Source organism: Botrytis cinerea, chromosome 12, assembly GCF_000143535.2.
Source record: "Botrytis cinerea B05.10 chromosome 12, complete sequence".
NCBI classification, from domain to species: domain Eukaryota; kingdom Fungi; phylum Ascomycota; class Leotiomycetes; order Helotiales; family Sclerotiniaceae; genus Botrytis; species Botrytis cinerea.
The window spans coordinates 2,027,846-2,052,970 of record NC_037321.1 but is presented as its reverse complement, the minus strand read 5'-3'; the positions used below and the strand labels follow the sequence as shown (position 1 = coordinate 2,052,970).

Sequence of the window (25,125 nt, the reverse complement as noted above, 5' to 3'; positions counted from 1 at the left end):
TCGAGCGTAGCGAGGATCGGGGGCTTGGGGGCTGGCCCCCATAAAGATTAAAGAACTAAAAATAAAATTTTATATATCTTGAAAAAAAGAAAAAAAGAAAAAAAGAAAAAAAAAGCTTCTATGAGTGCTGTGGATCAGTCTGACAAATTCTTTTTCCCCGACGGCTAGTCTATCTGAATCTATAATCAAGTCCCATCCAGAGCAGGCTGGGACGACATTTGTGGTGTCGGTTAATGAAAACATGTACACTTCACATCTCGAGCGGGGAATGAGAAGTAAAGTAATCGATTTATTAGGTGTGTTGATTTTGAGGATTTCAATTTTGGTCATTTCCAAGATGATATTGATACTGCACTGGCATTTTGCTGCGTGGCTGAGTTCGCACGAGTGGGAAATGGGAAATCATGGCTAAAATTTGGTGCAAGATATGAATGAATCTTTTGCCTGGCTAAAGTCTTTGGGGATGTATCGATCATTGCTTGTCTGGAAGCGGATACTTTTTTGTAGATGCATGTTGAGATAAATGGGCTTCAGAATTGTAGATGTGTTTCCTTGGGATGGAGTGTGTATGGATCGACTGTTAATGAAGAGTACGATCGAGTCTGAAGAATAGCTGTCACATACGGACTTCCAGGAGAGTCACGAGCGCGGATACTCTACTGGAAATTTCACTCCTGCAATAAGAGCACACGCTTGCTTGTAGAACCCGTAAGTTCTCAACTGTTTAATTTTTATACGAGGAGTCCAAAATATGAGACTGGTGACTTTCGTCCGAGTCATTCCCCCAGCGCCAGAAATTTATCGTCGCAACCTGACAATCATATACCACGTGTGTGCCCAGATTCGTCCCAGTATATATATCTCTGATTTTGAACATCGGAAATCGGACACCCAACTCTGCTTCGATATATATCAATCGATTGTATTTTGCAACTCACTCACCACGACATGCACTACCGGATTCCAAGTGACCCGTCCCAAGAGCAAGTGTCAAATCGGCTATGAAATCATCAGTGGTGTCACCTGAGTAACGAGACACAAACACACTCCAGCCAAAGCTGAATGCGAGTTTTTTATTATCAGATTTTTGAAACTAGTAGTGTTATTATCATGTTACTTAGATTGAGTACATACGCTTTCATTGCCTCAGTAATAGTCATTTTGGTTGGTCTTTATTGGTGGTGGGTTACAGGCCTTCTCTTCTTCGGCAATTTTGATTCTCTCGGTATTTGCTGCTAGGAGATCATCACCAGCAAGCTCAATATCATAGGTCTTACTGAACGCAGTCCATGATGCCTAGTCATTTTTCACAAAAGGATCTTTCAATAGTACTATAGGGCATTTCTCCAGTAGGTGGTGATGTAAATCGCTAACTTCGAGCGTGCTGAGCCTTGTTTCCGTTGCTGCAGTATCCTCTTCCTTGAATCCAAGATTATAGATATCCGATTTAGAATTCGCCAGATGCTGGATCTATGATAGTATTGGAATTTCCTGTATAGCCGTACTTGTCAATAGATGTGACGAGGAGATCGACGGCCTCGTGTGGCTTTGAGATGGGTGAAGAAAAACGCCTTCGTCTCCGATGACGATTGCTATTGGGCGTTAGATAAAAAGCAGATCATCAGATTGCAGAGCTCACGAACCCCATCAAAATTGGTCTTAATGACAGTTTCAGCGTCTGATAACTTCTGAACGCATTTGTACGACGTGAGTAAGTGAGGTGGCTCTAACTGGTGTAACCATGAACTCTTGAAATTCCATCAGGTTTCTGGAATATACTCCGCGGTTCAGAACGCTAAAGAAAGAAACGGGCATGATATATGGCTCTTGCGAGCCGAGCTGCTGACGGAGGAACTCACATAGAGAGACGTTCTATGAAACTGTCAGTGAAGAATCAAAGAGTGGACGATAATGTTGCAAGTCATTTGTTCGGCAGCACCAGCTCTTGCGCAAGCCATGCTAATGCCTACAATAGCGTTGGCTCCAAGCTTGCTCTTGTTACTTGTCTCGTCAATTTGGCGCGCAAAAACGTCAATGTTCGCGAGATCTTTGCCAACATCGAACTTGCGGATATGATAGCAGGCCCAAGAATCTCATTGACGATCTGCACCGCCTTTGGAACTCCATAACATTGGTAGATGGACTCGTCACCGTCACGTAACTCGAGAGCCTCGTAAGCTCCCTTGGAAATTCCTGAGTGTATGATGCTTGAGGTAGCAACTGGCAATAAAAGTTGTCGATACGGCAGCTAGTCAACACTGCACATCTGAGGGGGCCAAAACTTTCATATGATTGCTCTGCAAAAGGATTTCTTGTTGTCTCATAACTACCCTTCATTGACGGTTTCATTGACGCTTCCCTTCTGCCTATAAATATCCTTCATCGTTTCTCACTCCCAAGACGTTCTCGTATCGTCTTTTTCTCTTGCTGAACAACCAAAACAATGCCACCCCCAGCAACTGCTACGCTTGTAACAGCCACAAACGCCACCCCTGCGATATTTGGCCTGAAGAGCCCTTTTTGCAACAACCTTAAGCTTGAAAAATATCGCATAGTCCCATAGCTTAAACAGCCTCCTCCGGATCCTACCAAAGCCGCCGATGGCAATCCCAAATCGTCATGATCGTGCTTGAGTGCTGGGGATAGCGCTTCGAGAGCGTTGAGTTTAGCTAGTGCTACACCAAGAGCGACAAAAGCAAGACCACTCCGTGTCCAGGATAGAAACGTTCGCTCGTTTGCAAGATGATCCCTTGCGACAGAGCCAGTATTTGCAATTGGTTTGGTGAAGAGGAAGCCTGGGAGTCGCATTGTTCAGAGCGCACGTGATAGTTTCTTTCAACGTCTATGCACAAAAGGAACGGTGAAAGCTTGGCTGGATTCAATACCGGCTTTGTGATGGAGACGGGATCGAAAGAGACGGGTTTCTTGCGGTAGTCAGAAGGAAGAAGCTCATTCCATCGTTTTTGATGACAGCACTTGGGAGATGTCGTTACAATATATCAAAGTGCCAAGGTTAAATATTCTGATGCAATCGCTAGCCTTGAAACACTTCGATCGTCGCTTATGGACAAGAAGCACGTTCCCGACAATGCGATATCGGTGCCTTAGCCTTCAGGAACGCGGGGACCTCGGGGAAATCGGGGTTTCCTCTCCTAAGAACAATCTCCTTTTTTCTAACGTCTTGCAAATGCTGACTATCTTGATACTATAAATTGCGTTACGACATAGCACTTTTGCTCGAGGAGGTCAACTGTATCTCGCATTACCAATGGTAATTATCTTACAAATTTCAATGCGCAATTATCTTTTCCGGACGTGCATTCGGGGACCATCTCGGTGACCTAAAAGGGCAATCAAATCTTGCCGAACACTATCAAGTGAACCAAACCTTGCTGAAAGACTTAGTCAACAGCATAGTATGATTCGGACAAAGCAACTTTGTGTTATTACATGATGAAAGTTGCCCTAAGTTTAATTTATTATAACATATACTTTACATATTTTTTTTATTAAAAAAAAAAAGCAGCACTCTGCTTTGTAAACACAGGTAGCAGACAGAAATTTCGGAACAACCTGATCTATTCTGAGAGGATTCTTATTGTGTACGAAATCACGCCGGTCTACGGGGTCCTTTAGTTGATCCAACCTTTTGGACCACCCCAAGTCCCCTTCACCATATACTTCCCATATACCCACGGAAAGAAGTCTTTCTTCATATAGTAGAATGCTCGGCGCGGAACTGCTTGGTCGATGCCCAAACATCCAAACGTCTCTTTCGGAATTCCCCCATATTTGAACTCAGCAAGAATCACCTTACCATACTCAGTCACGAGCGGGCACGATGTGTAGCCATCATATTTTGTTTCTGGATCTCTGCCATCCATACTTGAGAGTAGGTTGCGGACCAAAACAGGTGCCTGCCCAGTGATTGCCGCAATTGTCTTTGAGGTGGGTAGATTAGAAGCATCGCCAGCAGACCAAATATTGTTGTACTGTTGATGTCTAAGGGTGTCCTTGTTTACATTTATAAACCCAGCCTCATCTGCAAGTACACTATTCTTAACGAAATCGTGCGGTCGATTCTTCGGTACTACGTGTAAAAGGTCAAAGTCCTTTGTTACCTTTCCATCCGGGCTATTAAATATTGCTGTGTTGCCATCAATAGCAATAAGATCGTGCTGGAATAATCCCGTAACAGATCTCTCTTTCCGCAGTTCCTCAAGCTTGATGTTATATTTGGGCACCCCAAACATTGCTGGAAGACCAGTTGCAAAAGTAATATTGATCGCGGACATAGGATTATTGCTGTATAGACCTGCGCGTTTCCAATAATCCAGTGCGAGCCACATGGTCTTCTGCGGTGCCCCTGCACACTTGATAATACCAGCAGGTTGTGTGAAGATGGCCCTTCCCTTTTGAAGTTTCTGTATTGTACCAAAAACTTTTTCACAATTGTAATAAGTGGAAGATACCAATGAATCTGGATTCGAAAGAGCTTCTGACAGCCCCTTTACGCTACCAGTGTCGACTGCTATACCAGGAGCGACAATGAGTTGATCGTAGTTGATCTTATCTCCATTGCTTAATGTGATGAAGTTGTCGTCCGGGGTGAAGCCTTTAACGCCTGTATTATAAAATCGAAGCTTCGGATCAATTAAGCTGCTCAGCGGTTTCCGCAAACTATTCTTCGTTTTTAGACCCCCTCCAACAAGAGTCCAACCAGGCTGATAGTGATGCCACGTTGCCGGGTCGATGATTGCAATTTCGTCCTGGCTGAATTTGCCTTTTCGCAGGAGTTGATGGCTAATGGTGAGGCCAGCAGAACCGCCGCCCACCACCACGATTTTGTGATTTCGATCGGAACCAGTAACAGGTGATAAGGTTGCAAACTTTCGACCTGTACGTATAAGTTGAGCGGGGATGATAGAGCGTGTTGGAGTAAACATTGCCATTACTGCGCGACCACCAGGAATTTTGGGCTTAGAAGCAATCATATGGTGTGAGGCCCAATCTAGATGCGTGGGAGAAAAGACACATAAAAGAAATTATCTTGGTGAAAAGACGTATCTTAATGATTGAAAAAGTTTCGGACTCTAGAGCTTCGGTAAAATCAAGGGGCCCAGATACCGTCAGCCTTTCATACCTGGTTTGCTACAAGCCGGAGAACTGCGGGTAATAGATAGCTCGTTCTAGTTCCCGGTCCCCGATTTAATCGGGGCAAAAATTGTCTGTACCCGTGCGTAATCTGCAGATAATCTACTCCACAGATTACCCGTCAGGGGCTCTACCCGCTTTGTGGAGTACCTGTCAAGGCCATTATTCGCTTCGCTGGTACCCGTTGCGCAGCCTGTCCCCGACTATAGCAAATCGGCGACAAAGCCGCGTCCGAGCGGGATCTGATCGGCGACCACGGAGAAGAGCTTAATATACACAGAGTAGGTCTGATTCTTCAGCGGACATATGATGGAACAATCTAGATCATTTTCTGAAAAGATTGTAAAGGATTGATTATCTTGTGCAATATCGAACATCAGTTCAATCTTTTTGATACAACCCAGCGACACTTAACAAATTATTATGAACACTCTCTGTCACAGCATTAGCAAGCAATGGCCGGCGAAAACAGGTCTACTGTTAGTACCGGTCACAGGCCCGACGACTTCATTACTACGCATCACTAGTCAGCGAAGCTATTCTTCTTATCATAACGCTAGAATTGGGAATACATATAGTATGGATGTAAACTCTAAGAGACCGGGCTATCTCATGTTAATATTTGACAGTGAAATACAGGCCTACTCAACGAATACGGCATGAGGCTAAAGGTCGAGCTTTGTTTAGCTCCGAGACGTGTGCAGCTCAGGAGCCTGTTATCCATAGTGTATACGAAGAGAAGACGGGAACATGGCAATATGTGGTTGCTGATCCTTCTTCAAAAACAGCCGTCATTATTGATCCGGTTTTGGACTACGACCCAGCTACACAGATCATTAGCTCCCAAACTGCCGATTCACTTCTTTCAATGATCAAGGAGAAGGACTACAAGATTGACAGGATCCTGGAAACGCATGCTCATGCGGACCATCTCACTGCGGCATCATATCTTCAAGATTGTCTAGCTGAGCAACAAGGTCACAGACCTCCAATCTGTATCGGGCAGCGCATTGGGGAGGTGCAACGATTGTTTAGTCAGATTTATGATATTCCGGCACATGAGTATGAGAATGCTTTTGATAAGCTTTTTGACGATGATGAGACTTTTGATATTGGGAGATTAACAGCTACTATTGTGCACTTGCCCGGGCACACCCCAGACCATGTTGGATACAAAATTGGAGGTGTGATCACAGACAACCATATGTGTATAAAGTTGCTAATTGGTTTCTTACAGGGAATGTGTTCTGCGGTGACTCAATCTTCCATGCAGACATTGGCACTGCACGTTGTGATTTCCCCGGCGGCAGCGCTGACGATCTATATAACTCAGGACGCAAGTTACTCGCATTACCAGACGAGACAAAAATCTGGACAGGTCATGATTATCCTTCAAATGTACGTGGAGCGCCAGTGCCATGGTTGAGCGTCAAGGATCAAAGGAGGAATAACACACATCTAAATGACCATGTAGACAAGGCAAATTTCGTGACGCTACGGCGGACGCGAGATGCTGAGTTGTCGGAGCCAAAGTTGCTACACCAGTCCCTGCAGATCAACATCCGAGCTGGCCGTCTTCCAAAGCCAACATCATCAGGTTATTCGTTGCTTCACCTTCCCTTAAAGTTGAAGAACATAGCATGGGACGTAAGAGCGGCCTGACTTTGAAAGATGTTATTCGATGTATACTATTTCACTACTGTAATACTAGATTTGAAGTATTGTTTTCATACATTATGTAAATTTCCTCCACGCGAATCAAGTAGATGTTTCATGATTGTAATTCTTTTGACGAAAGCCAAAATTATGATTTTCTGATAACTTCAGTGTTAGACCAGGAAATCAGCGATGAGTCGATGACAACTGTAAGTCTAAGGCTAATCTTACTCACTTTATAGCAGCTAGTGTCGATCCCGCACCGGTAGCGGCACCGGTCGCTGTTGCTTTTGATATATTTGTGTTATTTGTAATGATAGTAATGATTCCTCTCTCAATCGCTATTGGGTGCATTACAGTCCCGTTGGAGGTGTTCATAGCTCGTATAGCATAAACTGCAAGTAAATTGCCAGATGTTGGACAGTAACCACCAGAAGCTATTCAACACCATTCCTAAGTAGTAATCTTACACCAGTATTTCCCCTCTCGTCTCGCTTTTCTCTCTACATTCTACAATTCCCTTATTCACTACAAGACTAATAGACACGACCGCCTTCCCCACTCCACTTACTACCAACGCAAACGCACTTCCACGCGCTTTATAAGCGAAAGCTCCAGCAAAACTCCCTATGAACAAACTGAACAAGAATGCAATCCGTCTATTTCTCTTTCTATTCCGTTTTACAAATAATTTTTCATCGATTAAAACGTCAACGTAAGCAGCGGTCGCCATCGCGGTAGTGATTTCTGTAATCTGTAGCCCTCTCGCCATGGCTACTTGCGCTCCAGAACTGAATGCCAAAAGCGAAAGGACCGCTAGAGCTGTTGGGCCAGTAGCTTCTACTGGATTGGGACCAGAATATTGAAGGGCAGCTGCAGCGAAGACAAGAGCAGTCTGAAAAACAGACGTCAAGATTAGCCACCAGCGCTTACGTGGACCGAGGTGATTTCCTAGCTGACCAAGGAGGAAAGCACCAAGCACGAACATAGAAAGAGAAGTGCCAATATTGGAAAGGGAGAAGAGCGCTGTGAGTTTAGCAGCGCCTGCAGCCAGGAGGACGGTATTTCCCGTTTGGTTGGATGCAAAGCAGTGATCTAAGGCTTGTTAAACTCAACAATCAAAACGATGGAATGACAGACTGGAAAAGAGTAAGGAAGAAAAATTGAAAGACGCACAGTCTGGGAATGAAGCTGCATCCTGAATTCCAATGCTGAATGAGAGCAGGAGAAGTTGGCATTCGATTAGGAGGTCATCCCTAACAACGGTTTGAAGAAATTGTTTCAGGCGAGTAGAGTGCCTTGAGCTACGCGGTGGCGAAATTTGTGTATTTGCGGGTGATGTAGGTGGGTGGGACATATCTCTACAGCCTGTCGATAATGGTTTCTAAAATAGTGTCCGAAAAACACCACTAAAAACAGTGTGATTATCTTCCAAAAGCGACTGTCAGACTTCACACGTCAAAATTTCGAACAATTTGGGTTATATTATGCGTTTAATTCATTGAGAAGAGCTATTGGTTCTATAATTCGTTGGATTAGACCGGGCTTTTCATATCGGCGACCTCGCTTAACGTAAGCTATTCGACATCGGCTCATCATCGGCCAACTCAGAGACTATTAGTGGACCTCAAATTGACTCAATGCTCAAGACGCCGATGCTTTCAAAGAACGTACCCCGAGATCTCACTTAAGTTTGAATATTGAATAGTAGCTATAAGGAGCTCATCACCAATATGTCTACAACGTCCCCGAACCTGTCTCCTCCCCCCGAGGAGCCACTCCGACCTGCCCCTCTCGCATGCACAAATTGCCGCAAAAAACATCAGAGGTGTGATGGGAGACAGCCGACCTGTGCTCGCTGCGCTGGGAAAAGTTTACAATGCAGCTATATGCCATCTCGGCGCGGCTACAGAGGTTGTTCAAGTCGCGATCCAGAACCAGACCCGGCCCAAGGACTGGCTCTTGGCACAAGACGGTCAGATCGACTTGCTGAAAATTCTACTCCACGATCCGGGGAGACTGTCACGAGTTTCCTACCGCAGATACCTGGTGAGTATTTGGACATTTCAGACAGCAGCTGCCATGAGACGAGAACAAGAATTTTGGAGAGCCAAACCAGTAGCGATGGCACCCTCCAAATACCTACCCTGTCCTCCGTTTCGGGCCATTCAACATTCATAACACCATCAATCGATGCAAATCAGTGTGTCGATCTGTTCTACACATATTTTCATCCTGCTCATCCAATTCTAATTCCAAAACCATTTTACTTCAATCGGGGCTATCCGAATTATCTTCAGCAAGTGGTCTATTTTATTGGAAGTCATTACTCTTCCTCACTATCAAGCAGTCGACTTCGCACCATCGCCGCTGACGAAGTTGCCGATAATACACAAAAGACAACTTCTATGGTGCAAGCTCGTTTGCTATTTGCAATCGCGCTGCATGGCCGGAATGAGATCAAGGAGGCTCAAGCAATGCTCGCCCAAGCCGTTAGTCTTGCTTTGGAAATAGGCATGAATCAGAGAGAATTTGCAGCCGCGCATGGTGGACAACAGACCATCGAGGAAGAAAGCCTACGCCGTACATGGTGGGAGCTCTACGTCGTCAACAGCATCATGGCTGCCTTTTGGAGGAAGTCTGAGTTCAACGTTCATAGCTTCGCGTCAGATGTGCTCCTACCTTGCGAAGAGGCCGTTTTTGCAGATGCAGCCTGCATGCCAGACCCCCCGTCAGTAGCACAATACGACAATCGATTATTTGCGGACGACGAGTTTCAATTCTCTTCATTTTGCTATAGGATTGACGCCGCGCGTATTCTTACAAGAGTTCTAGCCCTGACTGGAAATTACGATGTCCATCACGACCAAGTACAAGCTGTTGATAATGCTCTTGCTGGCTGGGCCCATCATCTTCCACCTGGCAAAGCCGACATTATCGACAAGTTCGGCGAGGTTGATGAAATTCTATTCCAGGCGCATATGATCATCCAATACGCAAGTCTTTTCTTGCACTTTCCACGGAGCAATTTACTTTCAACGCCTGCAGCAACAGCCGACATTGCAGGCGGCCAAAGAGACCTCCATGTATCGCCCTCCTCTACCCAACACGTGCATGCTATAAAGGCAACCGAAGCCTCGAAACAGCTTTCGAATCTCGCCGCGTTACGATTGCCGGTGCAAAATCACAGCCCATTTTTCATCTGTGGACTGGTTCTAGGCGCAGTCGTACAGCTGTCAGCATGCTCTGTCCATTCTGGAAACTGCATGGGACAACATCGAGATCGAGTGGCACTGATCATCGGCGTCTTAAAGTCGTTGAGTCAAACCTGGGCATTCTCACAGCTCGTTCTCCAACAAATCAAGAAGGTTGCTATTGAAGTTTTCCACATCCAAGAAATGAGGACGAATGGACCCTCGCAAGTAAATACTCACGATAGCGGCATCGATATGACTATAGGCGAAGATCAAAGTTGGCTCGACAATCTCGACATTCAGACATTGCAGAAGATGATGCCATTCAATATGGATATGGTCTACAATGAATCTGAATGATCGTACAACCAGGGTATCTGTTCGCAATCAAGGGAGTAGGCTAGCGGAATGCATGTATTATTGACTATGTAGAATTTGCTATAGTGATCCCAATCTAAATCCAGCAGCGAAAGATATTATACATGCACGTAAGATGCACGCGTCATATCTTTCCAACAGTATCCAATAATCCAGACTATAATTCAATAATCAAGATGGTTAAATCTGTTTGTAGGAGAAGGATAGGTACGGAAGACGTAGCACCCACGAATTGCGTAGGTCCTGTATGTCTAATTGTATTCTATCTAAAGAGCTAGCTACATATTGAAAGTAGTAATAATAAATCTTATATAGACTTACTAATAAAAGAGCTAGTCTTTTTCGCATTCGCTTAGGGGTTTACTAACTACACTACCGTAGCTATATTCCAGTAGCCATTGAATTGAAGTCCTTCACTACGTTCACACAAAATCTTCCAATCAATCAATTAGATCATTCAAACCATCCCAAAATCCAACAAGACACATGATAATTCTTTTCAGAAACGAGAGGTCCCAAAGAACCAGCTCATGAAAAATAGTAAACGGCAAAAAAAAAGCAAAAAAAAAAAAAAAAAAAAAAAAAAGAAATGATCTTAAGATTGCCAGATCTCAAGGCAGGAATGTATAGTCTTCTCAGCCGTGTGTGTGCATGGAGGTCGATGGGACGGGCATGAAAGCTGCAGATATTGCAATGCAAGTACCATAACATCTCATCAAGCAGCAAGTATAGCTTCGCCCGAGTGTGCTAATATTAGTGATACCGATTATCAATGACCCAAGAGATTTGTCGAGTAAGTTTAATCTAAGCCTATCGGGCCAGATTTAGAGCACAGAATTTCAGTTGCCAAGGTTCAGATTGTTTTTCTTTTCCTGAAAAAGAAGGAACTCATCAATTGAAATGCAGTAGGAGAATAGAAGCCTGCTGTAACGGGCGCGGCACATAATATAATGCCACTGAAAACGATTAAATCAGCAGCGGTGCCCCATATAAATTTCTGTTGTGCCTTCTTATCCGCGAGAAACATCAGCATGGCAGTAAGCGCTGGAGTCTTTCGCTTAAGCTGGTATATCTTTGAAAGCACGTCGTAAGTTTGACGAGGACATGGCTCCCTCGACTCTGGTCAAACACAATATATCAGAATGAAACTATCAAAACAAAGTTTTCTGTACAATCTCACATACTGGTATCCATAGCCATGTTCTCCAAAGCGTCTAAAACTTCTTCCATACATCGTACCACTGGCGGGGTGTATCGATAAATTAAATCATCGACAGTAGATCGATCGATATCTTTCAACAAAGAATGCTGCAAATAGTCAGCTTGAAATGCCCGTCTATACTGGTTCTGAATGATTGGGAGAAAAACCTTTTCCATTAAATCAGGTAGCACCCCAGCTGCTGCTTTTGTGGCAGCCAGTCCTATCTTAGCATAGATATCTGGGAAAGTGTCATTCGGAATCTCTTGTATCATTTCTTTGTAGGCTTTCACGACCTCTGCCACGCGATCCAAGGCCAGGAGACTACACATAATTAGACGAGATACGCAACCATGAAGCTCAATCTTACGGTCCATGGTAGAACTTAGTTCGAACAAATTCGGTCTTGATTTTTTCCCACTCTTTGATTTCTGGGAGGTGGAACTCCTGAACGTTGAGTCTGATATAGGAAGTCTCCCCATTTGGAATCGACGGATAATTGAGTGCGAAGCCGATTAGGCGGTCAGAGTAGATTGACTCCACATAGTCTTGGTTGCTCATAAATGCCCGAAAGTGTCGGAACAACCAGTTCACAAGTTCCATTCGGTCCTCGTATGCATCCTCTAGGCTGGACGGTTCCGATAACAAGATCTCCATGCTACGGCATGAAATATCCGCCTGTCAGTTCAGTAGAGATACTTTAAGGCATGGCTAAGAAAGTTGCGGTCGCCAAACTTTTGATCACGTACCTGTATTGGTTGAGGCAACGGCCCCACTGGATAAGTGGAACGAGGCAAAGCAGTAACAGTCCAAGGGTTTGAATTTTCTCCTCTCCCGTCTATTTCCTGAAGAATGTAGCGGATGTGGTTGGCGAGATGAGAATTCGTCTGACAAGATCCTCGTTTCCAAACCGACAAACGAACCGTGAAGTCGACATCAACAGGAGCTGGAGCTGGAGCTGGCCGACGTCTTGCGATCAAAGACGCGTATGGGCTCGATATCGGCCGGCTGAGGACGAATGGGTTTGAGGATGAGGTCATGGTTGACTGTCAGGTACTGCGTTGTTGGAGCTTGGAGTAGATGATGAGAAAAGAGAGAATTAGAGAGGATTGTCGAAAGGAAAAGGGTTCTGATATGAAATCCGAGTGAACGACTGCATGCTACGAATGCAAATCAATGATCCAGCCTTGACCGCTCCATCTTGTTGCCATGTTGTTAGCCTCGTAGTCAAAGAACTACTAGTGAGAGGCTGCGATCGTTGGCGAAGGGGAAAGGAAGTTTTGGGGGCGTATGGCTGGCGGGAAGATGAAACCCACAGAGCACTTTATTAACCCCTATTCGATTTGATGGTCGAAATTTATTTTCCTCTACAGACTTCCCAGTTAGAAAGACTTCTTGGGCTGCTGTCAAGACAGTTTGATTGCTTACTTACTTCTAAGTGAGGAATCGACTTTGATCACGGAATAACCGGGGATTTACTGTACTGTACTGATAAGAGCAAGGGAATTTGGGATGTCATGCGATGTGAGCTGCCGGCGACATAGTGATTTCATAGTAGCAGCAATGATAGTAAGATAATGACAGTACGAGCTCACAAGCTTCTTTGTGAGTCAGAACCCAATTGAGTCCGTTGCATCAATCTAAAGTCCGATTAGATGGGATGCTTGGTTCTAGACTGCCGTTGCACGGCTAAGGGAAAAAAGACTACGCGTCTCGACTTCAGATTCTTTGTTTGCCGTGGCTGACTTTTGTTTCATCCTGAGCGCTGCCGTGGGACCGTATTCCGCCCTCACTAGACCTAATGCGGTCAACGAACCGGGCTGAGCATTCTTTATTTCGCGAACAACAAACAGCAAGCAGATGAGATAACTTGTCACTAAATGTTCGACCGACTGCTCGACTAACTCTTGCAAGACTTCCCCATCAAGATGTCTACCAGCTTCGACCAAGTTGATGTAGGGGCTTCCGCACTCGATGAGTGCCTCGGTATTCAATTCGAAATGCCGCGTAGTCCCCATGTGACCCTCGGTACTCAATTTGAAATAGAGCGGAGTGGCGCGGATTTTGACTTGAGGGATTTGATCAAATATCGTCCGCATGATGTGGCTCACAAGTATGTGTTCGATGTTAAAATTGAGATGCAATCACTAACATCCCTATCATAGTGATGATTCGGAAAGAAGAGCCTTGAGTACGTCCCGTCACTGTGACTGACCAAGCTTCTTACTAAATACATGCAAAGTAAACGACGAACCCTCAGATCCTGCCGCGGTAGTGTTTGAGGTATCACAGGATCTTCTACACGTCGAATTTGGGTCAATGAGGATCTTGCTTCGTGAAATCTATTACTCTGAGTTGCAGTACAGACGATTCGCATATGTCCCTTACTACTTACTCTTCGTGTACGGGTTGTAAGTCCAGATCGCTCGATCCAATGCTTTAAGAGGTATACGGACTAACTATCGCTGATTCCTCAGCGCTTGGGCACAAACGCTATTAGCAGACATCAATGAAGAGACTGGCATTCTGGGAAACGATATGTACAACTTGCGTTCATCCCGACAGATCAGCGGAGTATCCAAGATTGTTTGGCGCATGACTCTAAATGCAGCATTGTATTCGGGGCGTAATTATCTGCGTCCTGCTTTACTCGCTGGCCTCGGTATATCTGGACTGTGGTCTGTCTATCGGGCGTGGAGGTTAGGAACTATCATTTGGTGCAGATATTCTTTGGATGCTTTGGTCAAAAAGTTTGAGGCCGGCCAGTTGGATGAACGGGATGATAGAGCATTAGAGGGTCTCAAGTGGAATATGTTGTGGTATATCAACATCATGTTTTGTTAAGGTTTTGTCAAGGGATAGCTGTGATCAAGAAGCTCAGCCATCGGCGAGTTCTCGTGAAGACGATACAGCGAGCGCGCTCAGGCTTGTCATCTCATTGTTAGGAAAGCCACCTCTAGTATGAAAATTTGTCTCAGTAATTTGCAACCGTCTGTAGTCTGTTATTCACAAGTGCGCTATAGTATTTCAGGTACAATCTATTACGTTCGATAGCAACTGTCTATCAACGTTCATTCCTTAAGCAGATCTCTTCAACAAGGCTGTAGGTTGATTTGACTATGTCGTTGTAGGGAACAAGATGTGTGCAATATCTAACCACATCTCACAGCAATTATAGATTTGGAGAATATACATACCGTTAACACTAGGGTACTCAATAGCTCGGACTACTATTCAATGATAAAGGTTATTAAGTCTCCAAATCAATTAGAATATTGAATCATTTTCAGATTTCTAATTGCTTTTGGATATTCAAAACATTATATTATTGAATTGTAGTCCGAGCTATTGAACACTCTGATTAACATTACTATACCCAAGCCTGAAGTCAGTGAAGTAGTGAATAGCCACCAGCGAATCCTCACTGCCATATGTCTTTCGCCTCTTTAATACCTATCTGCGGCCTGATTCAAAGTCGATAGTTTGTACACCTCGTGCAATACTAAGAATTGTATCAACAACAGCTCTTCTTGGTACATTTCGGTGGTGTTTCTTTGAAAATAATAACGATCATGATAGAGCATCACGTGAAAGTCTTCAATTACTTCAAAAAGGCATTTTGGTCTTTTCAAAAAACGTTTCATCTCAAGGTCAAAAGATACTCAATATGACTTATTCCAAGAGCTGACAAAAATTTGCGACATAAGTCGAACAAGCACGAGATAAGACTTCCCAACTCTGCCGAGTCAACTGCGAGCTCGAGTGCGACTTCAACTCGAATACGAGCATCTCTGATCTGTGACGCAAGGCTAGATACCATTATCTTGAGTATTTTGAGACTGATTAATGGATCTAAGAATCTGGAAAGCGTACCCTGAATTTGAATTTGCGAATGTGGTTGTTCCACTCATGAACTCCGCTTTCTCCATGAACAGTACGTGCTTGGCATTTGGCATATGTGTAAGGTATTTGGTTCGCATCCGGAATTTGTGCATGCAAATGTACAATGCATAGGAGCTCAAAGAAATCCCTACCCAGCATACAAGGCCACAGTGCAACCGGACGAAAGTTAGCCACGTCGTCGTCAGATATTCCTTCCATTGACCAGGCGGGTTGTATCGCATATAGATAATTGATGACAAGGGCAAGTCTCCGGTGTGGCGTGAGGATTTTGATAGCTTATCAAGAAAGCGAAGGTAGCGAGCCGGGCTCACGCTCGTATCTCGAGCAATGCGATGACATCTAGAAGAATCATCGCCATGGCACTAACCACAAGCATCAATATTAATTCCAAAGTAGCGAATCAAGGAGGATCGAGAGGTTTTGCTTAAAACCAGCTGTACCATCCAGGCTCTTCAGCTATGATGAGGCATACTGAGGGGATCAATCGAGGAATTGATGGCGTCGACGCGAACGAGAGAGAGAGAGAGGGTTGAGAAAAAGGGAGCGATGTTTTCTAGATGTGGAATGTTGAAAGCGGCTAGGGCACGTGCACACACCTTGCCTGATGCAGCGGCTGCTAAATTCTGGGGGAGGGGGTGAGGACTATGACTGAGATGAGATGAGATGAGATGAGATGAGATGAGATGATAAAATAAATCGATTTTTCCAATTCCATTTCACTCTCTAATTCCGATTTTATGCTTTCGTACAAATGTTAGATACTTTGTAGACCAAAAGCAGTTAGCTTCTATATCGATGTGAATGATGTTCTGTAATGTATATGTTAGGATGTATGTTGGGAGAAGTATTTTATTTCATATCATTTCATTCGTCCCCGTGATCTGTATGGATGGATGAATGAATGAATGAACGAACAAACGAACGAACGAACGAACGAATGAATATGATTCTATAGTTCCTTTTCTTTACCTGCCAGATGAAGATTCCAAGTATTTACTCAGATCTCCAACCCGCCAACCAGCCAGACGTAATACAATACAACCCAATTCCTCCCTAGATCTCAACCTTTCATATTAGTCCCATTCCCACTCCCATTCCCCCTACTCTTAGCGAATTTCTCATGCCATTTATTTACTTTCCCAGTATTGATCTTTTTCACCACTTCCGGTTCCTTTTTCTTTCCTTCTCCATCGATGATTTCTTCTTCTTTGATGATTAATTCGATCGTGTCGGATATACTTCCGATTCTCGTGATGCTGGGTTGGGGCGAGGAAGAGGAAGACGGGGAAGTGGTGGAGGGCGAGAGGAGCATAAGCGGATTGGAGGTGTTTTTTTGGCGGAGGAGGTAGGTTTTTTTGGGCGAGGGGGAGGTGGTGGTGGAGGGGGAGGGGGAGACGAGGAGGTGCGCGTGGTGGGGGGGTTGGGGAGAGGAGGTTAGGAGCAGGCTGTGTGGGAGGGGGGTTAGTTGGTGTGTTGTTGTGTTGCTAGTGTGTTTGAGGAGGAAGGAGGGGGCTGGAATGAGCGGGGCGGATGGATGGATGATGGTTCGGAAATGTAAGCTTACTTACGTGGGAGGAACGTCGGATTCTAGAAGTGTGAGGAGTTCGGGGGGTAATTCGAGGAGCTTGAAGGGTTGCTGGGTGTGGTTTGCGGTGAAGGGGATTTCGGTTGACATTTTGGGAGGTGGGAGGTGGGTGGTGGGTTGGAGCAAGAGTTGTTTTTGGTGGATTGGGGATTGTGTTGGTGGTTGGTGGTTGGTGGTTGGTGGTTGGTGGTTGGTGGTTGGTGGTTGGTGGTTGGTGGTTGGTGGTTGGAGAATGAGGTGGGAGTGTAGAATTGGTCGGGTGGATTGGGGATTGGGATTGTATTGATTGAAAGGTTTACCCTGACACAGAATGAAGAATGTTCGGGATTGGAAATGGTGAGGCAGTAGTATCTTCTCGGGAGGTGAGATGTTCCGAATTGATGTTGTGGTTGTGATTGTGAGTAGGTGGATGATAGTAAAATGATGTTAAATGTGTGTGCATCTATCTATCTATTATCTATTGTCTATTGTTTATTATCTACCTAACTATACATCTGCCTGTATGTATATGTATATGTATATGTATATGAACGTCAATACGTCAATATATCAATATATATATATATCTATTTATCTATTTATCTATTTATCGATCCATCCATCGGTCTACATCCACTGCCCCTCATTCATACCTAGGACAAAGATCTTCATTGCAAACTCTCCTCTGACCCTCGCTCAACCTCGAGCATCCATCGTAGGAACCGCCTCTCGAATCAGATTCTTCTCGAATAATTTTTTCTTCCATTTCCCTTTCCATTTCTTAGTTTTGATTTTAGTGTATGGCGTCAGAGAAGGGACAAGAGGTTGATCCCAATCAAATTGTGTTTAATCAAAGACAACTCAGCCTTAAGTCGATCACCAACCTCTTTGATTTTTGGGGCGAGAGAATTTTTTTTATTTTTGCGTTTTTTTCGACAATGTCCATGAAGCCAGTCAGTCGTAAGCAAGCAGGACAAGCACACAAGCAAGCACACAAGCACACGCGCAAAACAAGCTCAGCTGGACGGCGGGGTAAGCAAGTGGGCTGTGGGAAGTTTTTCGTGTTTGATTGAAAAGGAGTACGAAGCCAATCATCGCGTGGAGAATAAATCGAGGGGCTGGACGCGGTTACATGGCATTGATGGACGGATGAGTGGGCAGAGGGATTGGGATGCTATACGATACCTAGGTACTCTACAAGAAGAGAAGAAGAGAGAGGGAGAGTGAGTGCAGACCTCACAATCAAAAAGATCAAGGAAGAACGATGGATGTAATGTATGCAATGTGTTCAGCGGTGCAATATCAAATCTCCCATGTCGTCAATAAGACCAGCCATCATGTAAACAAACTTGTCATTGTGAATGCTAAAAAGTAGATCCACAATCACTTGAGAGATGTGTGAAGTGTTGTACATACATACCTCCCACACACATACACCTCTTCTCATGTAAAAAAACGTGTTTTTTTCCTTTTTCCTGTCAACAAGAGACGATCTACGCAGAGTCCAGAATTTGATGAGGGAGGGGAGGGAAGGAGGGAAGGGGAGGGAAGGGGTACGAGGGAAGTGCAGCAAGAGAGGGAAAGGAAGAAAGGGAAGAAATCGAAAATGGTGATATAAATAAAATGACAATGTATGTAGATAGAGAGAATGACGATATGAGCCACATCAAGAGATTAATAAAAATACCTTATTTGTGAATCTGAAAGGTTAATCAACCAAAGTGTAACTTATACCTTACCTCATCTATTACGATATTTACGATATTTACTACAACTATTTACCACATTTACCACATTTAACTGCATTTACCATATTTCGAATTGTGCATTTTACTTTATGATTACGCCGGCCTTCTCAATTATTTATTTTCTCACGTTATCCACTCGCTCACTCAACTCACGCATCCATCCATCCATCCATCCAGTTCATCTCTGCCGCAATAATTTGATATCACCACAATCCCCTCCACTTCACTTCACCTCACTCCACTCCCCGTACCGCACCGCACCGTACCTTACCTGCCCTGCCCTGCCCTCCCCAAATTTTATGATACAATCCTTTTCTCTATCTGTCCATCTGTCTGTCTCTCTGTCTCTCTGTCTCTCTCTCTCTCTCTCTCTCTCTCTCTCTCTCTCTCTCTCTCTCTCTCTGTCTGCTGTCCGTCTGTCCATCTGCTTGTCTCCTTGTCTGTTTGTACAATATCAAATACAATCAATCCACCAGTCGGGTTCAGCGAATTCCATACCACAAATCAATACCCACCACCAGATACTTTACCTTCTTTTTGATTGAGATTGGTCAAAAAACATCATCACAATCTTTTCAATCAACCAAACAAGGGTAAAGCAATCATCTGTTCTTTTGATCGTGTGTTCTTCAACCTCATCCCAAATAATCTTGAGAAAGGGAAAAGAAGAAAAAAAAGGGTACTTATTTCATTCCATTCGCCATGAAGGAGGCCACACATTAAAGAGACCCACGAACTTCGGAACCATACCATCCCATACCGTTCCATTTCATACCCTCAAATCCCATTCCTAATTCAACATCGCTACAACCTCTCACATTTGAGTAGCTCACACCATGGTTCGAGTTACAGATGAGCTGGCTTTGTCCCTCGATCACCTCAATCTCTTCTACACACACGACCCTCACCTCTCCAACCTACCCGTCCTCATATATCATGGTCCTTCTACCACCACCAATTCGACCCTCAATAGTTCTCGAATCCAACTTCACATCTTCACCGCTGCAGGTTTTCAATCTTACCAGCGCATAACCATTTCACCAAACTCACCGCTATACGAATCGGTCAACTATCTCCCGCGCGATAAACAAGGAGACGAGCTATGTCGCGGTCTGGCATTCGGCCTATTCAAATATTTCAAAGAGTTGCCAGAGGTGGTGAAGAGTGGATTGATATTACAAGTTGCGAATACATCAAGGAAACAGAGGCCAGGGTCGGCACCAAAATTATTCGGCGAACAACATGCGGCAGATTTGGCAAGTTCGATGGTGAGGGTGGAAAATACGCCAGATGTGACGAGAGATATTGAAGCGGCTTTACGAATACAAAATATTAATTACGTGGATGTGGATTTGGTTCTGCCGCCGGGTTCGATTTCACCTTTTCAAGAGTTGGAGGGGGATTTGGACGAGGAAGAATATCCAGATTTAACTTTGAGGCAATATGGATCATATGCATCATTGGTCAAGGTCTTTGGAGAAGTGGCATTCCTACCCACTACGAAACTACGTCGAGCCCCTTCGAAACCGACATCATTGAATCGAAGTAAATCATTTCAGAAGGATCAAAAGATGGCTTTGCGACGAGAGATGGGAGAATTGGTCGATACGGAAGAACGTTACGTTATAAAGATGCATGAATTGGTCAATCACATTGCGGATGATTTTCGAGCCAAAGCCAAAAGTCGAGCGTTTGGAAGTTTCAGTCCGTCGGAAGATGATCTACAAAAGCTCTTCCCACGATGTTTGGATCGAATCCTACAAATTAATTCCACCTTCTTATCAGCGATACGAAAAGTGATGGATGAAACCGAGGAAGAAGCCATGCAAGATCTGGAAACACCAATAGTCAGCTCCACCTCATCTCGATATGGTGGCTCGGGTCGTTTGAAGGACCCTACGGGTGCACTGGCCTTTGCCAAAGTCTTACTTGAATGGTTCCCACAATTTTCCGAGAGTTACCAACAATATATCCATGCTAGCCAGGAATTTCCACAAATCATTTCGAGCTTCATGAAGCAACCAAGTAGCTTCTCAAGTCGAGTACAAGCTACCGGGGAACAGCGTTTGAGATCGGCTGTAATTGAGCCAGTTCAGAGATTACCAAGATACAGTCTCTTTATTGATAATATTGTCAATTCGCTCCCAGTTCTACATCCAGCTTTACAACCTATGTTGAAGGCTAGAGATATCATCACTTCGATATGTTCACTTGATCCACCAGCAGCTGACAAGTCGCAAGTGGTGAACCGACTAAGATATTTGGTGGACGCTTGGCCTTCTACGTTGCATCCTCAAGGACGTCTAATCACAGCGGTTGATACGATTGAGTTACCACCTCCATATCATGCCGAAGTCACGACAGGTAGTAGTGCAGGGATTACCAAGGAAGGTATACTTTTACTCTTCGCCGATTGTATTGTTTTGTTGAAGAAGAATAAAGACTGTTTACAAACAGCTCGAGGTGTCATGGCGGAGATTGATAAACCTTCTGCTCAGACTATGATGGCATCAGTTACCGCAGCTGCTGGCGGACAAAAACATCTCTATGACCTTTCTTTCACCGGCTGGCATGTTCTTGGAGATACTAGGGTTACGTCATCTGAAGATAATCGATGCATTTGGTTGACTTCCTTGCATGAGTTGAAGGATGCAAATATGGGACGGGATCGTAATCAAGCTGCGACAGTCCGAAACTTTGTTTTACAAGGAGCTTACGAGGCAAAGGCATCTAGGTTGGGCGAGGAGTTGATCAAAGCTAGACTTGAAGGAAGATTTTCAGAGGCTGAACGCGAAACCGATAGATGGAGTTTACGATCGATTAGGCCGGCTGGAGTTCATCTATATAGTGCTATTTTTGCTGAAGGTGTTGATGATTTGGTTCAAGGTCGGAGAGAACCGGCCCCTGTCCGTTTAGTTGTTGATCACGAGAAAGGTACAAAGGGTGCTCCTGTGGGTCATTATGGTGTTGATATTGTAGCCAATGTCACAACATTAGCAGGAGGAGAGAAATATAGACTTGAGGTAGATGGACTTAATGATAGGGTGTACGTGGATGAAGTACTTCCTGAGTACTTGATGATTACATTTGCAAAGAGAGGTAAGTGATTATATGTTATTTTTGAGGATACGACTAATGATCTTAGTAACCGATTTACTTCGACTTCAACATCAAATCAGTAATCCAGCCTTATCTGCACCTTTTATCTCTTTCTACTCGAAAATTCTAAAATCTATCGACGTTTTGTGTGAGGGTGATAGATCCAAATCCTATCGACCACATTCTCCTGTCAAAATTCTTTCTAGTTTACTCAATAGTGGTTTCGGAGGTTCACCCTCAACTACGAGTCTCAATGGACTTGCATCTCCTGGTAAAATCTCGCGACCTATGATAATAGGTAAGATTCCGTCATTGGAATCGCCACAAATCGTTCGAACGGCCAGTAATAGATCTTTACATTCAATACAAGATTTCTCGGATGGTAAAGGTAGTGTTCGAGCTCCTTTTGAAGAGGGTAGACCGATTAATCCACTTGTTCGACTGGAGGAAACTTTCACTGGATATATTGCAGCTCTTCAATCAAGAAAAGGAAATGTTGTTGGGAAGAACTTACGAAACAGAGGAGCTGCTGACGAATTGGCCGTCAATGCTCTATACAATACTTTTATCGAAAATCCTTTCGATACTCGAGCAGCTTCTGAAACTTCTTTTGATGTCATTTTTGTGGCATTTGAGAAGTTCTTACGATTGGCGTGGAAAGAACAAATGGGTTCTGTCATGTCACTTGATTCTCTTGATGCTTTACAAGAAAGATCCATCAAACTATTCCCTGGAGATTTCAATGAATACGTCAGGTTGATATTTGGAGAAATGGCACCACAAAATAGGAGAGCATTTATTGCCATCATCAAATTATTGGCCGATCTCTTGGACGGGTGTGGTAATGATGGTGATCGTGGTTCTCTTACTGTTGCTTTTGCTGAGTTACTGGTCGTTGATGGTGAACCTCACAACTACATTAACTTACTGGATCGTGTTGTCGAAGATTCCGATAAATTATTTGATGATCTTGGACCTGGACCTGGTATTGGTCTTGGAGGTGGTAGTAATTATGGTTCTGTGGCAAGTCGATCAATACATTCAGCCACTGGATCTATTACATCAAATACATCATTACGAAGAAGATTTGCCGATACCGTCTTTCGTCAAGCTAGTACCAAATCAGATACTGATCATCGTCCTTCAGTTTGGAGAACATTGAGTAAAACTACTCGTAGTGTTGCTACTGGAGATCAATATGCATCAAAACCATCTTTAGGGAGAGCTCATTCAATCGAATCACCAGATCGTAAAACTCGACCAGCATCTCGTGATAGACCTACAGTTATGGGTGCATTTGATGAACGACCTGGTAGTTCTGATTCAATTGCACCAAAATCAAGGCTTAGTACTATCGGCGCATCACCACCACCTGAAGATTCGAACGATAATGGTACTACCAGATCATCAAAGAAGAAACGTCGAAGCTCTTTGTCTGATCTTAAGAGTTTGATGGCTCAAGCAACAATTGGACCAATGACTCCATCTCCTGAACAACAACCTGCTACGACTACACCACCAAACAAAATAGCAAATTCTCCACCAAGAACTCCATCACCTGTAAAGGTTCCAGCATCTCCATTAAAGATTACGAAAGTCCCAGCAAATGGATCAATTATGGATAGAGATCGATCTTTAATGTACCGAAGTTCACCTGCTCTCAAAGAAAACCTACCCATCATCACTTCTCCTGATCGGATTGATCGCAGCATGGGAAATTTAACCGAACGAGCACAAAATATTATGTCTTCCCTGGATTCTACACCATTCGCATCACCCATCAAAGAACAATGGCGAGCCGGTCATAATAAAACAGTATCTCTCTCATCAAATATCCCTACTCTTCGTGGAACTCCTCGCGATCCTTCTCGTCCAATAACATCATACGCAAACAACTTGAATGGAACCATCAAATCTCCTCAACGTCTTCGTCTTCAAAGTCCACAGAAACTTCGCGAACGTTTACAAAATGAAGCCAAAGCAATAAATGAAGCAGAAGCTTCTCTTCAAAATGAGTTGTCTAAGATTGGTGAAGAAATGGCGAAATTAAATGCTGTTTCTGCCATTCCTAGAACTTCCGATATTGCTAGACTTTCTGAAGCAGTTTTGTTGTTGGAGACAAAGATTCCAAATATTGTGAAAGATTTGAATGAAAGAAATGATGCGGTTAAGAAGGAGTTGGAAGTTAGTCTACAGGCGAGTGAGTTTAAGGTTAAAGGATTGGATCAACTTTATAAGGAGAGTAGTGCGGAAAATGAATTGCTTTATGAGAAGTTTAATGCGGAATTGGGGAAGATTGTTAAGGCTTTGAGAGCGAGTAGGAAGGGTGGTGCTGGAGGTGAAGATGGAAATGGTGTGGGTGGACCAATGAGTGCGAAAGAAGAGTTGGTGACGAGAATGAGAGAAAGTAGTGAGGAAGCTGCTAGAGTTAAGAAAGAAAATGCTAGGTTGAGGAGAGAGGTTCTTACATTGAGGACATTGTTGAAGGGGCAAGAAGGGGCTGGGGCTGGGGCTGTGGCGCCTCAGTAGGTATGAGGAGGTGAAGTTGTGGATTTTGAGAATGTGGTGGGAAAAGTGGCGAGAAGGGGTGAGATGAAGATGACAAAGTAATGAATTATGCCGTTATGTCGTTATGACTTTCTTTTTCTATCGGCGGCAAATATTGTTTTTTTGTCGAATTTGGCTTTGTTTTGGTTTGGTTGTAGCTGAACTGGCAGGCGTTCGACCCTTCTTTTTTCTCGATATACCCATAGCATGCGTGTATTTGGGGCATGGGACGGGGATGGACGGACGCATGGTTTGGTTATTGGCAAATTGGGGGAATTTGCATTTAATAGGGGGATGTATGGATGGATGACAGAAAGGATTTTGTGGAATTTTGTTGAGGGATAGATTTGTTTGTGGTAATGGATTGTGTGATGGATTGATTGATTGGAGAAATTATTTGGATGCGCATACATGCATAATGTTATGATACCAAAGTTTATGTTTTTCATGTTTGGAGGAATGAGATGAGATGAGATGAGCAATTATCTGGATTTGGATTTGGATTGTGGGGGTGGGACAGGAAGGGGCGGGGGAGGTTAACGAATAAAAGAAAGGGGAAGGGAAGAAATAAGATTAGATGATATGAGATGAGTTGAGATGAAATAAAACAAATTTAAATACATTTTTTTTTGTATACGTGTGTATGAATGAATGCATTGTGTGTGTGTGTGTGTGTGTGTGTAT

At 44.0% G+C, this 25,125-nt stretch overlaps 11 protein-coding genes across 11 annotated transcripts; 6 read left to right on the top strand and 5 right to left on the bottom strand.

Moving 5' to 3' along the window:
• The first annotated feature begins 1,655 nt into the window (after positions 1 to 1,655).
• On the top strand, positions 1,656 to 2,202 carry BCIN_12g05970 (hypothetical protein). The gene has a single exon (XM_024696545.1). It carries the CDS (start codon positions 1,821 to 1,823, stop codon positions 2,127 to 2,129), a length of 309 nt encoding a protein of 102 aa, XP_024552356.1. The 5' UTR covers positions 1,656 to 1,820; the 3' UTR covers positions 2,130 to 2,202.
• A 57-nt stretch (positions 2,203 to 2,259) lies between these two features.
• BCIN_12g05960 (hypothetical protein) lies at positions 2,260 to 3,009 on the bottom strand. Its single transcript, XM_001551186.2, has one exon. It carries the CDS (start codon positions 2,806 to 2,808, stop codon positions 2,380 to 2,382), a length of 429 nt encoding a protein of 142 aa, XP_001551236.2. The 5' UTR covers positions 2,809 to 3,009; the 3' UTR covers positions 2,260 to 2,379.
• A 452-nt stretch (positions 3,010 to 3,461) lies between these two features.
• Positions 3,462 to 5,050, bottom strand: BCIN_12g05950 (hypothetical protein). Its single transcript, XM_001551187.2, has one exon. The coding sequence runs from the start codon at positions 4,992 to 4,994 to the stop codon at positions 3,633 to 3,635; it is 1,362 nt and encodes a 453-aa protein (XP_001551237.1). The 5' UTR covers positions 4,995 to 5,050; the 3' UTR covers positions 3,462 to 3,632.
• A 437-nt stretch (positions 5,051 to 5,487) lies between these two features.
• BCIN_12g05940 (hypothetical protein) lies at positions 5,488 to 6,884 on the top strand. Its single transcript, XM_024696544.1, has 3 exons — positions 5,488 to 5,731; positions 5,784 to 6,338; positions 6,392 to 6,884. The coding sequence occupies exons 1-3, from the start codon at positions 5,578 to 5,580 to the stop codon at positions 6,814 to 6,816; spliced, it is 1,134 nt and encodes a 377-aa protein (XP_024552355.1). The 5' UTR covers positions 5,488 to 5,577; the 3' UTR covers positions 6,817 to 6,884.
• A 211-nt stretch (positions 6,885 to 7,095) lies between these two features.
• Positions 7,096 to 8,310, bottom strand: BCIN_12g05930 (hypothetical protein). Its single transcript, XM_024696543.1, has 2 exons — positions 7,987 to 8,310; positions 7,096 to 7,905 (listed from the first exon to the last, which is right to left on the bottom strand). Exons 1-2 carry the CDS (start codon positions 8,165 to 8,167, stop codon positions 7,277 to 7,279), a joined length of 810 nt encoding a protein of 269 aa, XP_024552354.1. The 5' UTR covers positions 8,168 to 8,310; the 3' UTR covers positions 7,096 to 7,276.
• A 166-nt stretch (positions 8,311 to 8,476) lies between these two features.
• On the top strand, positions 8,477 to 10,549 carry BCIN_12g05920 (hypothetical protein). The gene has a single exon (XM_001551191.2). It carries the CDS (start codon positions 8,544 to 8,546, stop codon positions 10,362 to 10,364), a length of 1,821 nt encoding a protein of 606 aa, XP_001551241.2. The 5' UTR covers positions 8,477 to 8,543; the 3' UTR covers positions 10,365 to 10,549.
• Positions 10,550 to 11,139: 590 nt separating this feature from the next.
• Positions 11,140 to 12,694, bottom strand: BCIN_12g05910 (hypothetical protein). Its single transcript, XM_024696542.1, has 5 exons — positions 12,330 to 12,694; positions 11,951 to 12,258; positions 11,751 to 11,904; positions 11,567 to 11,690; positions 11,140 to 11,501 (listed from the first exon to the last, which is right to left on the bottom strand). The coding sequence occupies exons 1-5, from the start codon at positions 12,618 to 12,620 to the stop codon at positions 11,236 to 11,238; spliced, it is 1,143 nt and encodes a 380-aa protein (XP_024552353.1). The 5' UTR covers positions 12,621 to 12,694; the 3' UTR covers positions 11,140 to 11,235.
• A 724-nt stretch (positions 12,695 to 13,418) lies between these two features.
• Positions 13,419 to 14,590, top strand: BCIN_12g05900 (hypothetical protein). The gene is made up of 4 exons (XM_001551193.2): positions 13,419 to 13,693; positions 13,746 to 13,771; positions 13,823 to 13,991; positions 14,058 to 14,590. The coding sequence occupies exons 1-4, from the start codon at positions 13,509 to 13,511 to the stop codon at positions 14,422 to 14,424; spliced, it is 747 nt and encodes a 248-aa protein (XP_001551243.1). The 5' UTR covers positions 13,419 to 13,508; the 3' UTR covers positions 14,425 to 14,590.
• Positions 14,591 to 16,187: 1,597 nt separating this feature from the next.
• On the bottom strand, positions 16,188 to 17,508 carry BCIN_12g05890 (hypothetical protein). Its single transcript, XM_024696541.1, has 2 exons — positions 17,052 to 17,508; positions 16,188 to 16,928 (listed from the first exon to the last, which is right to left on the bottom strand). Exons 1-2 carry the CDS (start codon positions 17,156 to 17,158, stop codon positions 16,544 to 16,546), a joined length of 492 nt encoding a protein of 163 aa, XP_024552352.1. The 5' UTR covers positions 17,159 to 17,508; the 3' UTR covers positions 16,188 to 16,543.
• Positions 17,509 to 17,734: 226 nt separating this feature from the next.
• On the top strand, positions 17,735 to 18,369 carry BCIN_12g05885 (hypothetical protein). Its single transcript, XM_024696540.1, has one exon. It carries the CDS (start codon positions 17,848 to 17,850, stop codon positions 18,118 to 18,120), a length of 273 nt encoding a protein of 90 aa, XP_024552351.1. The 5' UTR covers positions 17,735 to 17,847; the 3' UTR covers positions 18,121 to 18,369.
• A 480-nt stretch (positions 18,370 to 18,849) lies between these two features.
• On the top strand, positions 18,850 to 25,042 carry BCIN_12g05880 (hypothetical protein). The gene is made up of 2 exons (XM_001551197.2): positions 18,850 to 21,894; positions 21,941 to 25,042. The coding sequence occupies exons 1-2, from the start codon at positions 19,632 to 19,634 to the stop codon at positions 24,421 to 24,423; spliced, it is 4,746 nt and encodes a 1,581-aa protein (XP_001551247.2). The 5' UTR covers positions 18,850 to 19,631; the 3' UTR covers positions 24,424 to 25,042.
• The last annotated feature ends 83 nt before the right edge of the window (positions 25,043 to 25,125 follow it).

Coding starts and splice junctions, on each gene's coding strand:
- BCIN_12g05910 (XM_024696542.1), bottom strand. CDS start 12,620: ATGACCTCATCCTCAAACCCATTCGTCCTCAGCCGGCCGATATCGAGC. Junction 11,691..11,750: donor TACCTGATTTAATGGAAAAG/GTTTTTCTCCCA, acceptor GACTATTTGCAG/CATTCTTTGTTGAAAGATAT. Junction 11,502..11,566: donor GAACATGGCTATGGATACCA/GTATGTGAGATT, acceptor GTGTTTGACCAG/AGTCGAGGGAGCCATGTCCT.
- BCIN_12g05940 (XM_024696544.1), top strand. CDS start 5,578: ATGAACACTCTCTGTCACAGCATTAGCAAGCAATGGCCGGCGAAAACA. Junction 5,732..5,783: donor TAGAATTGGGAATACATATA/GTATGGATGTAA, acceptor AATATTTGACAG/TGAAATACAGGCCTACTCAA. Junction 6,339..6,391: donor TGTTGGATACAAAATTGGAG/GTGTGATCACAG, acceptor GGTTTCTTACAG/GGAATGTGTTCTGCGGTGAC.
- BCIN_12g05920 (XM_001551191.2), top strand. CDS start 8,544: ATGTCTACAACGTCCCCGAACCTGTCTCCTCCCCCCGAGGAGCCACTC.
- BCIN_12g05970 (XM_024696545.1), top strand. CDS start 1,821: ATGGCTCTTGCGAGCCGAGCTGCTGACGGAGGAACTCACATAGAGAGA.
- BCIN_12g05960 (XM_001551186.2), bottom strand. CDS start 2,808: ATGCGACTCCCAGGCTTCCTCTTCACCAAACCAATTGCAAATACTGGC.
- BCIN_12g05900 (XM_001551193.2), top strand. CDS start 13,509: ATGTCTACCAGCTTCGACCAAGTTGATGTAGGGGCTTCCGCACTCGAT. Junction 13,772..13,822: donor TTCGGAAAGAAGAGCCTTGA/GTACGTCCCGTC, acceptor ATACATGCAAAG/TAAACGACGAACCCTCAGAT. Junction 13,992..14,057: donor TTACTCTTCGTGTACGGGTT/GTAAGTCCAGAT, acceptor CTGATTCCTCAG/CGCTTGGGCACAAACGCTAT.
- BCIN_12g05950 (XM_001551187.2), bottom strand. CDS start 4,994: ATGATTGCTTCTAAGCCCAAAATTCCTGGTGGTCGCGCAGTAATGGCA.
- BCIN_12g05930 (XM_024696543.1), bottom strand. CDS start 8,167: ATGTCCCACCCACCTACATCACCCGCAAATACACAAATTTCGCCACCG. Junction 7,906..7,986: donor TGCAGCTTCATTCCCAGACT/GTGCGTCTTTCA, acceptor AACAAGCCTTAG/ATCACTGCTTTGCATCCAAC.
- BCIN_12g05880 (XM_001551197.2), top strand. CDS start 19,632: ATGGTTCGAGTTACAGATGAGCTGGCTTTGTCCCTCGATCACCTCAAT. Junction 21,895..21,940: donor GATTACATTTGCAAAGAGAG/GTAAGTGATTAT, acceptor TAATGATCTTAG/TAACCGATTTACTTCGACTT.
- BCIN_12g05890 (XM_024696541.1), bottom strand. CDS start 17,158: ATGTCAACCGAAATCCCCTTCACCGCAAACCACACCCAGCAACCCTTC. Junction 16,929..17,051: donor GAATCCGACGTTCCTCCCAC/GTAAGTAAGCTT, acceptor CCTCCCACACAG/CCTGCTCCTAACCTCCTCTC.
- BCIN_12g05885 (XM_024696540.1), top strand. CDS start 17,848: ATGGCGTCAGAGAAGGGACAAGAGGTTGATCCCAATCAAATTGTGTTT.